The 15,762-nt window shown below is 33.7% G+C and overlaps 1 protein-coding gene across 2 annotated transcripts; it reads left to right on the plus strand.

Moving 5' to 3' along the window:
• The first annotated feature begins 219 nt into the window (after positions 1-219).
• Positions 220-4,754, plus strand: LOC132730989 (alpha-2A adrenergic receptor-like). 2 transcript variants are annotated; one of them, XM_060717094.1, is made up of 2 exons: positions 220-468; positions 2,868-4,754. In XM_060717094.1, the coding sequence occupies exon 2, from the start codon at positions 2,919-2,921 to the stop codon at positions 4,236-4,238; it is 1,320 nt and encodes a 439-aa protein (XP_060573077.1). In that variant the 5' UTR covers positions 220-468; positions 2,868-2,918; the 3' UTR covers positions 4,239-4,754. The 2 variants fall into 2 exon arrangements, with proteins under 2 accessions (XP_060573077.1, XP_060573071.1); XM_060717088.1 differs by lacking the exon at positions 220-468 and adding an exon at positions 1,990-2,171.
• The last annotated feature ends 11,008 nt before the right edge of the window (positions 4,755-15,762 follow it).

Raw genomic sequence — 15,762 nt, forward strand, 5'->3', positions numbered from 1 at the left:
TTAAAGCAAATCCACAAAGTAGCACAGCTGCAGTTTGAACATTTTTTTCTCATTTCTTCACGTGCTTTTTTGTTCGTCTGCTGAACATTTGACTGGGGCGGACATTACCCAAGTCCCTTCACCAATTCCCACGAATCTTTAGATCTTGTTGACATAATTTGACCCCATATCTTGTGATTAGCACCATGTAAAATGCATTAAGATGTTTTTAAGTTGATCGGGAAATATACTTTCATATCGGGATGCAATATGGGCAAATTAATTATGTGTAAGCGCTCAAGTGATAGAGAGTAAAGTTTACGTCGAACGTGCTGTAATATCAGTTCAAAAGTGGCGTCTGACTCGATAAGTTAGACAAAAAAATCTGACAATTTAAATTGAATGCTTCTGAATTAGATCTTTAAGATTACTAACAAGGAGCCGTTAGTTTGAATTTGTGTTGTTTTTTCTTTGGATTAATATTTAATGGTAAGAATTTTAAAACAAACATTTATATATATACCGTAAAAAATATACCTGAGTCGGAAACACTAAGACTTTTTTTATTCATACATAAAATTCGATGATTATTGGACTTCTAGTTTCTCTCACATAACCTTTTGTCAACATCTTTTAAAATGCTTTAATTGAAAACTGGGTTTAAAATCATATTTACTAGGTGACACTAAGGAATTTCCTCATTACATTTTTAGTATTAATGGTATTTTATTGCATAATGATATTTTATTGCATATTAATGCAAATTTAACATCTTTATCTGAAGCATAATTATATTGTACAAACGGGTTGGATCAACAGGTATAACAACATTATCTCTAGGGTCCTTCCCTAACCAACTTTCAAACACTTTCTTCTCTTTTTATGTTGTTTTTTATTTTAAATAAAAAAAAATCTTCTCCAGAAGACGTTTATCAGGAAATTCATGTTCAAAGTCTATTGTAAGTTTAAGTTTATAGTGCGCAAATTAAATCACTGGTATCAAGTTAAATTTTAAGTAGCGTGTTGTTGTTGTTGTTGTATGGAGAGGGTATCAAAGTACGAAGTCTTGAACTAATCATGTATTGCGTTTGATTTCTCTTGTTTTCATATGATTATCATTTTACAGTTTAAAGGCGACAAGAAACGTTAAGACATTGATACATAGTAAAATAGTGGGATTATTTGCACGGGGAGTATTTATTTAATATGTCCGAACACCACCGATGACGTAGTTTGAAAAAAAATATTGCACACTTTAATTTGTAACAAAGAAAAAAATACAAAAAGCTAGTGTATACTTCAATTCTATACAGTTAAAAATCAACGTGTTTTAACAGTTTCCTGCCTTAAATTATATTAAGATGCCGTAATACATTATGTTGACGGGATATTTGATTAAGACCTATTTGATGACCTCGCTGTGGGCCGAGCAAAACACACAAAAAGCTTATGGAATACCATACATAGCCATGTTGTTTTTTGCATATAGGTTTAAGAATTTAATCATTTAAAAGCCTTTACTCGTGTTATTACAATTAAGTAGATGTGAAAAAGTTACATGGCTTCAAAACCTACATATCAATTATAAGTCTTTCTTGTAAACCTTTTTATTTTCATTTCAATTTATAAATTGTGAAAACTGATTGACAGTTCTGTAAATAAAAAGATTTCTATAATGTTTCATGCACTGAAATACCTTTCTGGTGCACAGCCCACGCAAAGACAACAAAATTGGTAGACTGTATTTAATTAAGGACACTATCTGAGGTCATCCGATGTTTTGAAAGTGCAACTTAAACAGTTTACTATAAAATCTTAACATTTACTTAAACACTTATACTATAACAATATTAAGTGCGTGTGAACACACTTACCCCCCCCCCCCCCCCCCCCCTACATACAGTATGATAATATCTATTTAAAAGCTAAAATTGGCGCTCAAAGGAAACGAAGCTCGATCAGTTTTAAAAATAAACTTGTTTGAAATAAACAACATAAAAGAATAATTTGCCATCAGCACTTAAGACCGTATGTACTTATGACAAACAATGATGTCACGAGGTTTTAATTGGGATACTTACACAGTTCAAAACCAGAAAGGATAAAGAATTTGATGCAATAACATGGATATATAAACAATATATAACTTATTTACTTGTGGCTGCAATATATTGGAGTATATTTTTTATAAGGTAACAATAAAAAACGTATTAACTTGTGACTGCAATACATTTTAGCATTTTTTTAAAATATATATAAGGTATCGTATTTTTTTTCTAATGCAATGAATTAATTCTTTTAGAATATAATTAAAAAAACACAAAGGCTTATTTTTTTAGCTTTTGACTGAATACATAAAAGAGAATAAGATTTCCAGGTTTAAACAAATTGGCTTTTTACAAAATTAACGTCGTATTTTCAAGTTTTTCTTTTGTTTTGTAAGGACTATTTTCTTTTAAACAGCATAGAAATATGTAAAAAAAAATGCAGTTAAGCAAAAGTGACTGCGATGTACAGATTTGATATTCTAAAAATATAAATATATCCAGGGGAAAAAACAACAACGGGTGAAAGTGTCTTAAGTTTTGGGCCTTTTCATATAATAATGGTCACAAAACGTTGTTACCTGTCTAGTCATGTCATTCGGAATACTTAACAATAACCGTGTTGATTTAATGGTCACTTTATGTCCTTCATTAGGTTTTTTTTGTCTGTTTGATTTGCTAGTTTTATTGTCTGTTTGTCTTTTGTTGAGCATTAATTATTTTATGTATGATTTTTATTCATATTCCAGCTGCGTAACACTTGACATGAAACGCATTGTTTGTTATTCGGTGTTTATTGCGGACTATTTTCTTGACAGTTGTTTGCTCATTTTATCGTTTCAGAATTGTTCCGGATGTAATGAACTCATAAGCAGTGCCAATTAAATCACAACCATGAACAACAGCACCATTTCGTTACCCGGTACGCCGGTGGGCGTCGCCCAACTTACAACTGTGTCAACGGTGGCAAACACAACACCTTTGAGCGATGACGACTTGTTCGAGACTCTTGTCCGGTATAACGATGCTAAGGCAACTCTGTATATTCCAGTAATAGTGTACATGAGTGTTTTGACAGTGGTTGGAACTTGTGGAAACATTCTAGTGTGCTGTGTGTACTGTTGCAAACCAACAAAATCATCCTCACATTTTTTCATAATGGCGCTGGCCGTCCTTGACCTACTTACGTGTATAATTGGAATGCCTACGGAAATTACCGATCTCAGATATCCGTACATGTTTTATGCATCAGCAGCATGTAAACTTTTAAGATTCGTGGAATCTGTTACCACAATAGGTTCTTCTATGATTTTGATATCAGTTGCTGTGGACAGGTATCTGCGAATATGTAAATTAGGCAAAATGATCTCCGTGAAGGCATCAAAAAAGATCTGCGTTGTGGCAATGTTTGTCGGCGTCGCACTGTCGTGGCCAGCTTGTGTGATTTTCGGACGTGCAACCGAGGAGCTTGAGCCCGGAGTCTGGGGCGTTGACTGCTCGACTGACGACTCGATGCACGGCACTCTTTGGCCGCCAATTTACTACGGTTTTCTTGGACTTCTTTTCATCTGCTGTCTGATTTTCTTTTCTGTCATATACATTCAAATTGGGCTTCAAATATGGCGACAGAAGAGAGCAAAAATCGGGCAAAAGTCAAACCGAGAATCTGAAATTTCGTCAAAGTCAACTCGAACGTTCAGCAGTAGCTCAGCTCATGAATCAAGCGACCCAGTGGAAGAGGTCAAAGGTGGTGCACCAGACGACAATGGATCTGATCCAATCAGCACTGACATGTCTTCAGAACAAATAAATGACTCATACTTGAAGAAAAAATGCATTAAAAATAATAATAAAGAACGAAAATTTTCCTCAATTTCTTCAGCGAGTGTGAAATCCTCTGCACCAACAAAGCGAAAAATAAAAGTCACGCGGACAACTGTCGTCCTATTTGCAGTGACGGTCGCTTATGTAATTAGTTATCTGCCATTTTTAATTCTTATGGTAATAAGAAGTATAAAAAAGGACTTTGAGGATAATCTAACGCCTACGCAAGAAGTGGTGTTTAAATTCTGCGTCAAGTCATATTTCATAAACAACGCCATTAATCCAATTATATATAGTTTCCTGAATATCAACTTCCGCAAAGACGCTAAGAAAATGATTATGCGGATTTTTGGCGCGTGCTGTTGTTGCAGACGACACAGTAGCGTCTGACTATATGAAAGGAAATCCGACAAGAAAAGAAAATACAAAAATGTGTGTTTTAACGATGAGTCGACTGAATTGTGCTGAACTACAAATCGGACTTACTTTTGTTGTTGCAAAAACAAAAGAAAAAGGGCATTTACATAAAATACAATGTATATATAAGCTTTGTATGGAAAGTGGGCATAGAATTCCATAAAATATTAACTATATTAGGGGCACCTGAAAGGATAATTTCTATTTGCATTTGTAACTGGATTAAAGATCGAGATATATGTAATACCTAAATGCAAATTTATGAACAGTGTTTACTTGATCTTAACTATTAAAGTCTGAATAATCTTGTGCATTCGTGGGAGTTTAACTGTGCATGGACACATTTTGCATTGACAAATGACTGGTGCAATTCATATTTATGTATATAGATATTGTTTTATTTATATTTATTTTTGTCTTGTTTTTGCATTTGTATGAGACACACGAAAATATTTCTTGTTTGAAAGAATTATAAATGAATAATGATCATACCTGTGTTGTGATTCTTTTGATTCAATAATAAATAGTTTGCTTTGAGATTGTCCCGGGTGAAGACCCTGAATTTTCGTATTGTATATACATGATCATTTTTGGTTAAGAGGGGCATCCGTGGCCGATGAGTTAAGGTCGTTGACTTCAAATCACTTGCCCCTCATTGCTGTGAGTTCGAACCAGACAGACAGGGGCTTTTGGATTATTTCATGTGATGAAGCTATCCAGCTAACTTACGGAATGTTGGTGGTTCTACTCCGGTGCCCATTTGTGCCTGAAATAATACATAGAAGGGCAACTGAGTTCTTCCGCTACGAGTAAAGTCGGAAAAGTCGCCGCCACATGACTAATACTGTGTTGGTGTGACGTAAAGCCTGACACAAAAATACGTTAAGAAAGCTTGTAGCATATAGGAATCAGGTTCGACTAAACTGTATTGACGCTATGTATACGAGGTCACGAGGTTGTAACTCAATTAGGCTCGAACTCTCGCACGATCTCTTGTTTGAGAGGCATGACACATATTAACTTTTAAGCGACCGATCTCCTGATACATGTCCCAATGGTAAAATTGGTTTCCGCCAGAAGGCTAAAGTTTCAAGTTTCACATCCCATCGTGATAGTATACATTAGGTTACCTTGATAACGCACAAATGACTCGTTAATTTACTTATAATCAAATTGAAAAGGATAATCATATTTTAAGAAAACAAGAAATAAAGAGAGCAGCGTCCTGGTTGGTTGAAATTTCCACATTGATAAAAGATTGGATTTTCATTTTATTTCAAAACCGGGAAATTCAAAATACTTTAGAATATGGTCTCAAATATAGTGGTGCTTTATATCTGAGTTTTAAATGGATTCAAAAATATTGAACTGTCCTAAACCAGAAAATGGCTTGTACTAGCACTACGAACAAAACGTCCATATGGTTTTCCAATTTCCACATGTGTCAATACATAAATACATGTAAAACGTTTTCATGATAGCCGTACGTCGCTTACCAAAAATAATGTACATTTGTATTCTTGAGATAAGGCCGTGCTATAGGAATTATTAAAGTTTTAGTCCAAATTAAAATTTAAGAGACCAAAAAAGAAAAATAACTCTATTTAAAGTCCAAAAGACGCTAAATACGACGTTGAGCGAATCAAAGGTTTATGCAAGGAAGTCATGTAAAGGCCCACCCATTTAAATATGCCTGTAACAGCCCATAAAAACGACTGTCCAAATTAGTATGCGCGAACTTAAAACAGTTAATTTTGTGATGACTAATCTATTGTTACATGGGATGTCATTTGTATTTATTTTATAGCAGTAACATACCTTGATTACGAGTATACTTTAGAAACTATGTTGGAAAACTATCAGGCTAAGAACAGCGATGATTTATTTGTTATGGTTTCAAGGTTCTCTAGTTTCAGACATATCGATTGTAGGCAGAGATCCCGTTAGCAATTGTATCATGAACTCTATAGTCAAAGCACCAGTATATGCACTTCCAAAACATAATCTATTTGAGATCAGTTGTGTAGGAAGCAAGAATGGAATCAACCTATACTACGCAATGAGCGTAATATTTTTTGCTCAATTAAACAACGGATTTTCCCTGGCGGGGTTTAGACCCACACGGCTAGTGATCCTTTGATAACTAGTCCGATATGTCAACCACTCGGCCATGCCGCCACTTCCAAAATTAAAACTCGCTACAGCACATTACGGAAACCGAACAGGATGATGTTATTATCAATTTGAAGACTAAAATTACATCAGCCACTTCAAAGTGAGTGCAAAGTAACAACAAATTAAAAGTACCCGATAAAACCTCTCTCTTTTCAGCAAAACTAGCATCTGAATTAACCATATCAAACGTTAACAGATGTTACAAATTTTGATTCATTTAGAAACCGAGTCTACATGTAGCTCAGTCGGTTAGAGCGTGAGACTTGTTATCTCGTCATTGTGGGTTCGATTCCCGGGCTGGCCAACTAAAATTACTAAAACAATATTTCGGATGAAACTTTAAATTGAGGTCCCGTGTGTGAGTGCTTATAGGGTATTAAGCAATATCTTATGAAATACATGTATGTTTATCAAATTTATTAACAGTTAAAATAATATTGTTACCAAATGAATCGTAACATAGGATGACTCTGTTATTTAACACACATGAATATTGTACGTAAACAGAATAAAATGTTCAGAAACAAAATATTATACTGCTATTTTCAGTACGGTTTTAACCGTTTGGAAGTTATTTCGTTCAAGCGCCATTCGATTTTAATTAAGGCAGTTTACTACCATATTTATTTCATACAAGGATTTTGAATGTGCATTTGTATTCTCAAAAAATGCAGCAGAAATATAGCTTTACACACTTGAAACATTTTTGGCACGCTAAATATTAAGGGGAAGCTTCTGAAATTGGGGCATCTTATGTATCTGTATCTTGCAATATCTAAAATGACTGATTCTCTTCCATATGGGCAACCGGTGGTGAATATATATACACTCAAAGACACATAGTACACAGCACTGAGGGCCTTAAAGAATTATAGATACCATCCAGCCCGCAAACATTAAAGAGACCGAAGTCGAGGGCTGACTTCCGTTCAATGTGTTTTGCTCGTTTGGGGCGTCCGTGGCCGAATGGTTAAGGTCGTTGACATCAAACCACTTGCCTGTCATTACTAAAGGTTCGAATCGCTCAAGCGTCTTCGGATTCTTGCATGTGATGTGAGAAAGCTATCCAACTAGCTTACGGAACGTCGGAGGTTCTACTCAGATACCTGAAATAATGCACGGAAGGGCACCTGAGGCCTTCCTCTATCAGTAAACCTAGAAAGTCGCGATATGAGCTATACTGTTTTTGGTGCGACGCTTACCCCAACCAATAACAAATCTAAGGTCATAAGGTTCGAATGATTTGAGCTATTTCTCATACTAAACCGCATACTAATAAATCATAATGGTGAAAATTAAACAAGGAAAAAAATCATATTGTTATATACTAATAACTTAGTAGTTTGCTAAGTAAAGTACTGAAGACCGTCGTCTGTCAGCTTACATATTGCACGTTTTGTAAATAGTTCTCGTGGTTAAAATGCCGCTAAATTTTGCACGGTTTGTAAATATTCCTTGTTATTTTAGCGCCAAAAAGCGTCCGCTCAACGGTCTATGAATGGTGTCGTCATCGTGAAACATCCGCTGACATTTATATAAAACAAGAGTTTTCAGGAGGGCAGCGTGCTCGACTATTCTCAGTGCTTGATAGTAAAACAAGGGACTTTTCTACGTTCAAAAGGAGCCATAATTATGTCAAAATCCATGTTAGAGTTATGGGCCTTTGAAAGTAATCCTACGGAGTGCTCTCAGATAAATGTGTGAAGTTTCAACAATTTTCCCTTCAGTAGTTTTGGAGATACAAACTTGCATGCAAAAAACCTAATACAAGTGTTACGCCGACGCCTGGTGGGTACAATAGCTGTCCCTATTCTTCTTATAGTCGAGCTAAAACGAACCAACACATTTATATAAGGTAAAATGTATATTAAAATATGTAAGAAATACAAGGCAATGTGTGTTATTTTTTCTCTCTATTTATTTACCTCAGTACATGTAAATGCCAAAAGCAACAAATAAATACATGTATACATATCATAGACATAATTAATCTCTTATCACCAAATAATATTGTGTACAAGTTTTACTAAAAATTACATTATTGTATTGAACTGTGCATACAAGTCACAGAAACGGACAAAAATAAAAAAAATGTGGTATAGTAAATATACATGTAAAGAAGATTCAGCATCACATAAATTCCCTTTTACACACGTTTTCCTACAAAACGAAAATCAGAAACGTGTCAAAACAATCTGCATGTGTTTAACAAAATTAAATACTTGCACATGAATAGGATTTAACACGTCATTCTATTCATTAATGAAGTTTTATCAAAATCAGCCAAGGTATTTCGGAGATGTCATTTAAAAACCTGGAAAAAGAATGATCCATCGGAAGCATTAATCACAACAAAATCACATGAAAATTGCAGACTCGGTTTGATTGAGTCTGTACATAGGGGAAATTATTAAGGGGCAACATTCCTTATTTCTAAATTAAGCATGATTAAAGGCACATTATGCCCCAGAAATAAATAATATTTTACTTTTTGAGAAAGGGCAAATATAAATTTTAAAACTTTTAAATAATGGTTTTCAAGCATGTTAGATGCTTGTAACCAGAAAAAAAGATAAATGTGAAATAACTTAACATAGCAAAACGTAAACAAAGAAGTAATTTGCCTTTCATACAAAATAACTATACTTATTGCCAAAAAGCAACAAATGAAAATGATAGTTCAGGTAATTGGCCGATAAGTAATTATAGTACACAAAAGTATAAAAGCATTTGAGAAATAAATTTAAAAGCATTTCAGACGATGAGGGTGATCGCAATAGCTTTTGCCCTAATGACTAAAAAAAATTGACCTACCAACTGTAAATTGAGCCTGATTGGAATATAAGGATGTGCAGGCTGATTTGCCTCGCTACAGGTAGGCAATTTATCAATTTAAGTACGAGCTGATTGAGGCTTTAAAATTTAAATGCAGATTTTACATTATCCAAAGATCATCGTTGGATACCCATTGTTAATTAACATGTAATCAAGGGTTTATGGTTTTGGCGCCATGGATATCTGACGATGCTTTTACATTATACAACTAATCAGCAAACAAAAAAAGAATTCAACAAGGGAACAAACTCTTACAGAAAAATGTCATTATCACATCCTTTGTTATCTTCCCTGAATTTAGCAAAAACAGAAATTTAAATGGTAGTTCAATTGATCTAGCAAGGGTAAAGACAATGGGTGTTATTGTGTAATATGTATCTGTCAAGATAACTATCAATAATCAAAACAATAAGAAACATATAAAGCATAAACCATGTTATATTTCATTGAAATAAACAAATTCTAAATAAACACATGTTATATTTCACTGAAATAAATTCAATATACTAGCAAACATATATGTAAACAGTAATAAATGGATTAATATAAAAGATAAATCATTAAAAATAACATCAATATTTATACAAGGATCACATGCAAACATTACAAAGTAACATGAAAAGATAAAAAAAAAATGCCTGTGTAGACTGTAGGTTCAAAGGAGACTATTTCAAAAGCTGTTACAATGTATTTTATAAATGCATGGAAAACGCAACTTGCACCACCCCAACCCCCTACCCCCCAGCTAAGGTAAGGACAATAATTTGAAACAATCCTTACAAGTAGCAATCAGCTAAACAATGTTCCAAGACAAATATCTCGGTTGTAACCTATGTGTTTTTGAGGTGAAGATTAAAGTTTGATAAAAAAAAAACATGAACTGGACAGGGCAAGTTTATACCCAAAGGAATATGATTTGAACAACTTTGATAAAAATTAACTAGGCAATGTTTCATGCCAAAAATCAAAGCTATTCTAAGTGGTTTAAGACACAAGTTTGTTTTAATTTTTACAATGAAAATATCCCTGATCCTACCCTATCCCCACCACACCCCTATAACTTGGAAGAAACCACTAGTCAATGTTTTGTGCCCAAAATTTAAGCCCTAGATGCTACCGAGATTTGTATATGCAATAAGCCAGAACCATTTGAGCAGACTTGATAGAGTGTCAGGCAAGTTAATGCTTTTGAATGCTCAATGACCTCACTGTGTGACCAATCATTTTTATGGGATCGCGCCATAACAAAACCAACATAATGGGTTTGCGACCAGCATGCCCATCCAGCACAGTCTGATCAGGATCCATGCTGTTCGCTATCAGTTTCTCTACTTGTTATGGGGTTAGTAAGTGAACAGCATGGATTCTGATCAGACTGGACAATTGCCAGGCTGGTCTGGATCCATGCTGGTCACAAACCCATTATGTTGGTTTTGTCATGATACGGCTCAAATGGAGCCTGTCAATTATAATGTCCCCCTTAAATTGACCTTTGGCCAAATCATTTGTTTTTATTGTCACATCTGTTACCTTGGATAAAAAAACTCATAAAATTAGTGATAAAAACAGTGGAGATGTCTTTTTTACATTTCAGACAGTACAAACTTATAGTGAACTCAAAGGCCAATTTCAAATAATTTCATTCCTTAGAAATATGTGCATAGCTCATATGTAGCTAATTTAGCGCAAACTATGACAGTGATAAAAATAAGCATAACTTAATGTCTCTTCAGGTGTACACTAGATGACACTTCCTCTTGTGATTTTTTAGAGTATTTTGAGACAAAAAATATTTATCACATTGATCACAATTAATCAAATTTTCCCCAGTGTGCACACGTAGGTGTTGTTTTAAACTTCTTTCTAATTTGAAAGATCTAGTACAGAGATGACATTTGTATGGAGTTTCATTTATATGGCTTTTAGAATGTGCTATAAATGCAGAACGATATGAAAAAGTCTTTGTGCAGCTACCACATTGAAAAGTCTTCTTCTGTCTGTTGTGATTATATAGATGCAGTTTAAAATAGGCTGTATTTACAAATACTTTCCCACAGACTTCACACAGAAATTTATTATGATCTGCCTTATGTTTTTGAAAGTGCCACATACATCGAAAAGACTCATTGCAGCAATCACATTTAAACCAGTGCATGTCACGAATATGCGTCCCTAGGATTTTTGCAGAGGCAAAGGCTACATTACATACCCTACAAAACCATTTCCCAGCAACAACATGCAGTTTACGCATGTGCCCATGATAGGCATATGGTGTTTTAAACTTCTTCCAACAAACTTCACAAGTGAATGGTCTAGCATCGGAGTGACTGGCCAGGTGTATCTTTAAATCTGATAAACACATAAAACCCTTTTTGCATATACCACAGATGTAAGACTGTCCGTCTGTAATGTTTTCATTATGACTTCTCATGTGTGCCTCCAAAGTCTCTTTATTGGAACACGATACCTTACATATTTCACAAACATATGGAAGTGAAATGTGTTTCACATTGAAAACTTTCTGTAGATTCATGGTTATTGTGTTATTGCAAACCACTTTTAGATAAAAATGCACAACTTCTTCCCTTTCTATAAAAGTGGCTCCCAATCTACATGTATTTGCTAGCATTACAGTCTTTACAGTTATTAGTCTTTTTTTTCAATGCAAATCCGTCAGAGTCAATGAATACTTGTTTCTTGTTTAATTAAAAAAAAAAATTCATAAAACATTTCTGTTTTGTAAAAATGCATCAACAGCTGAAAGTAAAACCCCATGTACAATTTTCCGAATCACTGGCACACAAATCAAGAACATAAAATTTTTTTGTTGTTAAATTTCTTTCACAATTACTGTACTCAGTGTTCTGGCTTGTATAGGCCTATACTAGTCATTTTTGCTTCTTCTTTCAATGCAGCAATTTGGCTTGTTATCAGTTTTACCACACGTGCTTGCAGTTGTTGCATGCCTCTCAGGACTTATTTCATTCTTTCTACCAATTGAAATGAGTTGTGTTTTTGTTCAAACAAGATGATGAATTTACTTCACTTCTGATCACAGCATAGAGATATCACATCAGGATTGCTGACACTGAGACCGGCCCATTCTGACCTGAAACAAAAGACATTCAAGATTCATTGAAAAATTTATATTACATCCCGATAAGAAGCTCTAACAAGAACTGTCGGAGGACAGTAACGCTCGACTATTCGAAAAGTTGTCACAAGGGTGTTTCATTGAGTATTATAATGCTTACCTATATGAATACATAAAATTGTCCAAAAAGGTACAAACCCTGCAGGAGATACCAGCTTTCACACAAAAACTTAACCAGGGCTCTCAGTAGGGTCAGAATTTCACGAGTCAAAGACTCTTTGGCCAAAATTTTCATGAGTCAAATCATTTTTTTCTAGTGTCATTTGACTACATGAATCATTTTTATGTTACAAAAATGACTGTATTGGAGGTCATTTTTGGAGATTCCAAAGTCTAAATTGACAGAAAAAAATGCTTAATTATAAATGTCTATACCCCCTCCACCTAAAAGAAAAAACAAACAAAAAACAAATAAAACAAAAAATGAATTGCTGTAAAAGAATAAAATAAGCAGCAGCTTTTCTGATTAAATGTATAAAATATATAAAAAAAATTATCTTTACTGGTATGCTATATCATATTAATTTTAAATACCCAAATGTACCAGGAATATTTAATGGAAAAAGAAATAACAAATGCACAGGTACTCCAAGTAAATCAAAGACGTATTATAAACCTTTAAAAGCAATCAATAATTGACACCTCAAGTATGTAATTCTTATCAGTTGTGTAGAGCTATTTTTAGCGCTGTCAAATTGCAGCCACTGAATTGTCCCGCTTCAGTGCACAGACTATGTGTAAAGCATTTTATACATGGCTAATACTGCCTGTTGACATTTTTAATGAGTGTGATTTAAACATATGTAGGATTTGATAGATAATTAGGGTGGATTTAAGGTAATTATTATTGCATAGCTGAAAATCCCATGTGGCAAATTGACTCTTGAGCAGATTTTATCACGTGTCAAATTTGTGCATTTCCCGATTTTCACGAGTCAAAACCCGGATCCCCGTGTCAATCGAGAGCCCTGCTTAACCAAGAATTTCTAAGTCGAAAAAGGGGCATAATTATGTAAAAAAGCAAATCAGAGGTATGAGACTTGTGCCAATCATCTGAGATTATCACAGAGAACAAATGTTTTAAGTTTCAATCCATTCACTTAAGTAGTTATGGAGATACTAGCTTACACCCAAAAACTTAACCAAGAATTTCTAAGTCGAAAAAGGGGCATAATTATGTAAAAAGCAAATCAGAGTTATGGGACTTGTGCCAATCATCTTAGATAATCACAGAGAACAAGTGTGTGAAGTTTCAATCCATTCCCTCCAGTAGTTATGGAGATACCAGCTTACATGCAAAAACTAAACCACAGGGACGACGACGCCGACAAATGGGTGACTGCATAAGCTCGATTATTCATAATTCTGCGAAAAGTCAAGCTAAAAATAGAAAATTTTCTAATCCAGATCCAAAATCACTTGCACAAGATTTATCCATTTCCGCCATTTTGTCTAATGAATTAATTAACCAAAGCTCAAAGAATTACACATTGTAAAGCAGAGCCAAACATGACAACCAGGTCTGTTTAAAATGATCATCAGAAAAAAACTAAACAATAATAATGAATTAAGTTCAATTAACCAATTGTGTTTATTTTTTCATCAATTACTGAGAATTATGACAACTTCTTAATCTTTACTGCTTTTTTTCACATTTTAGCATTTTATTTTATTTGTTACTTCATTCGATTACCATAACATATGGTGGCATACAATTATATTAGGTAAGGGACCAAAATTATTGTTTAATTTTATTGTGCCAAACCACAGGCAGTTAGTGCGTGGCTTGGATAGTATACATGAAAATGACTACGCCCACTTTTTTTCACTTATAAAATCAATTTCTTGTGTACATGACAAACAGACACACTTCACTGTTACACATAAAAAGGTTAGATTTTAAAGTTTGATTGTGCTTTCATGTTAATTGTAGTTCATAAGGCTATAAATGATGATTGTTTTCTTGCACTACTTTTTTACAAAAAATAATGGAGGCCATGTGCTTAGAAGGACATGAGATACTGATTTATTTGGAGTTAAGTTTTGAAAGATTTTTGTATTTGCTGTAAAAAAATAGCTTTTGTTGGCACTAAAACAGACTTTAAAAAGGATTTTGCCATCATGAAATGTGCAACAGAATATTTTTGGTCTTCAGAAATTTATTTTTGTTTATAATTGTCCTTAAAATATAAACAAGGAGGTGTACTTTCAAATGGTTCATCAGTTTACAATAAGACCTTTGTTGTTATATGAATTTTGACCTACTTTCACTTTGGACAGACTTTAGTGAAAACAAACATGGCTGATAAAACGGAATCACCTTAAAAACATTTTGAGTGAAAAAATATTTTATTAGAATCTAATGAAAAAAGAAATTTAATTCAATAGAAATGTAGCACATTCAAGGTAAATATTATTACTGGTATCATTTTTATTTTTGTTTATTGTAGGCCTTAAAGTTACCGGGAAGGGGATTTTTAAATTTTCACAAAATTTGAAAGCCACTAGTTTTTGGCCCAAAACTTTCACAAAATTTTTAACGTTTAAAATGTGTTTATAGCAGAAAGCAGTTTTTTAAATAAAAATTTTAATCATTTAAATTTTAAATACCGTTCCCCACTAGGAACCTTTTTTTTTTTTCAATTTTCGATTACAAAGGGGAATTTTGCAAGGGACATAACCCCCTTAAACTATCCCCCCAACAATTCCCCTATTTATTTTTTAAAACACGGGATTGAAATCCCCACAATTGGGCTTTTTTTGCAAACTTTATTCCCTTTTTATCAATAACTTTAAATTGTTTTTTTTGGAGATACGGGAGCAAGGTTATTTTTTAACCGGGAACTCATACAGGGGCCGGGGAATACAAGTTTATCAGAAAAATTTAATAAAAAATCATACATGAATTAGATTTTTATTCTTCTTGATAAGTGATCCTTTTCCCAGACTGTCGGTCAAAAATTTATTTCTTAAGATACAATTAAAATGCCATTTTTTAAACTATTTCCATTGTTTGCCAATTTGGGTGATTTCAGAGAAGCAAACGGCATAAGAAGTATCACGGTAATTCCCAAAAATGGATCAAAGACAAAAATTGCCGGGTTCATTTCGATATAGATGGATTACCGAAAATAACCTATTTCAGCGAAAAAATAAGATCGCGTCTACGAAAATAAGATTTATTTCTGAAATTGTACATAAATCTATTTAATAAACTATGTTAATTATATATTTATGCATTGTTTGAATGATTTTACAGCAAAATATTGAATTTTCATAACCAAAAAATATCTAAAAATGTGAAGTTTGAGTCTAAAAATAGCTACCTACGAA

This window comes from Ruditapes philippinarum, unplaced genomic scaffold, assembly GCF_026571515.1.
Source record: "Ruditapes philippinarum isolate M1 unplaced genomic scaffold, ASM2657151v2 ctg275_1_1_1_1, whole genome shotgun sequence".
NCBI classification, from domain to species: domain Eukaryota; kingdom Metazoa; phylum Mollusca; class Bivalvia; order Venerida; family Veneridae; genus Ruditapes; species Ruditapes philippinarum.

What these genes read in the sequence shown, in the direction of transcription:
- LOC132730989 (XM_060717094.1), top strand. Translation starts at nt 2,919, where the DNA reads ATGAACAACAGCACCATTTCGTTACCCGGTACGCCGGTGGGCGTCGCC.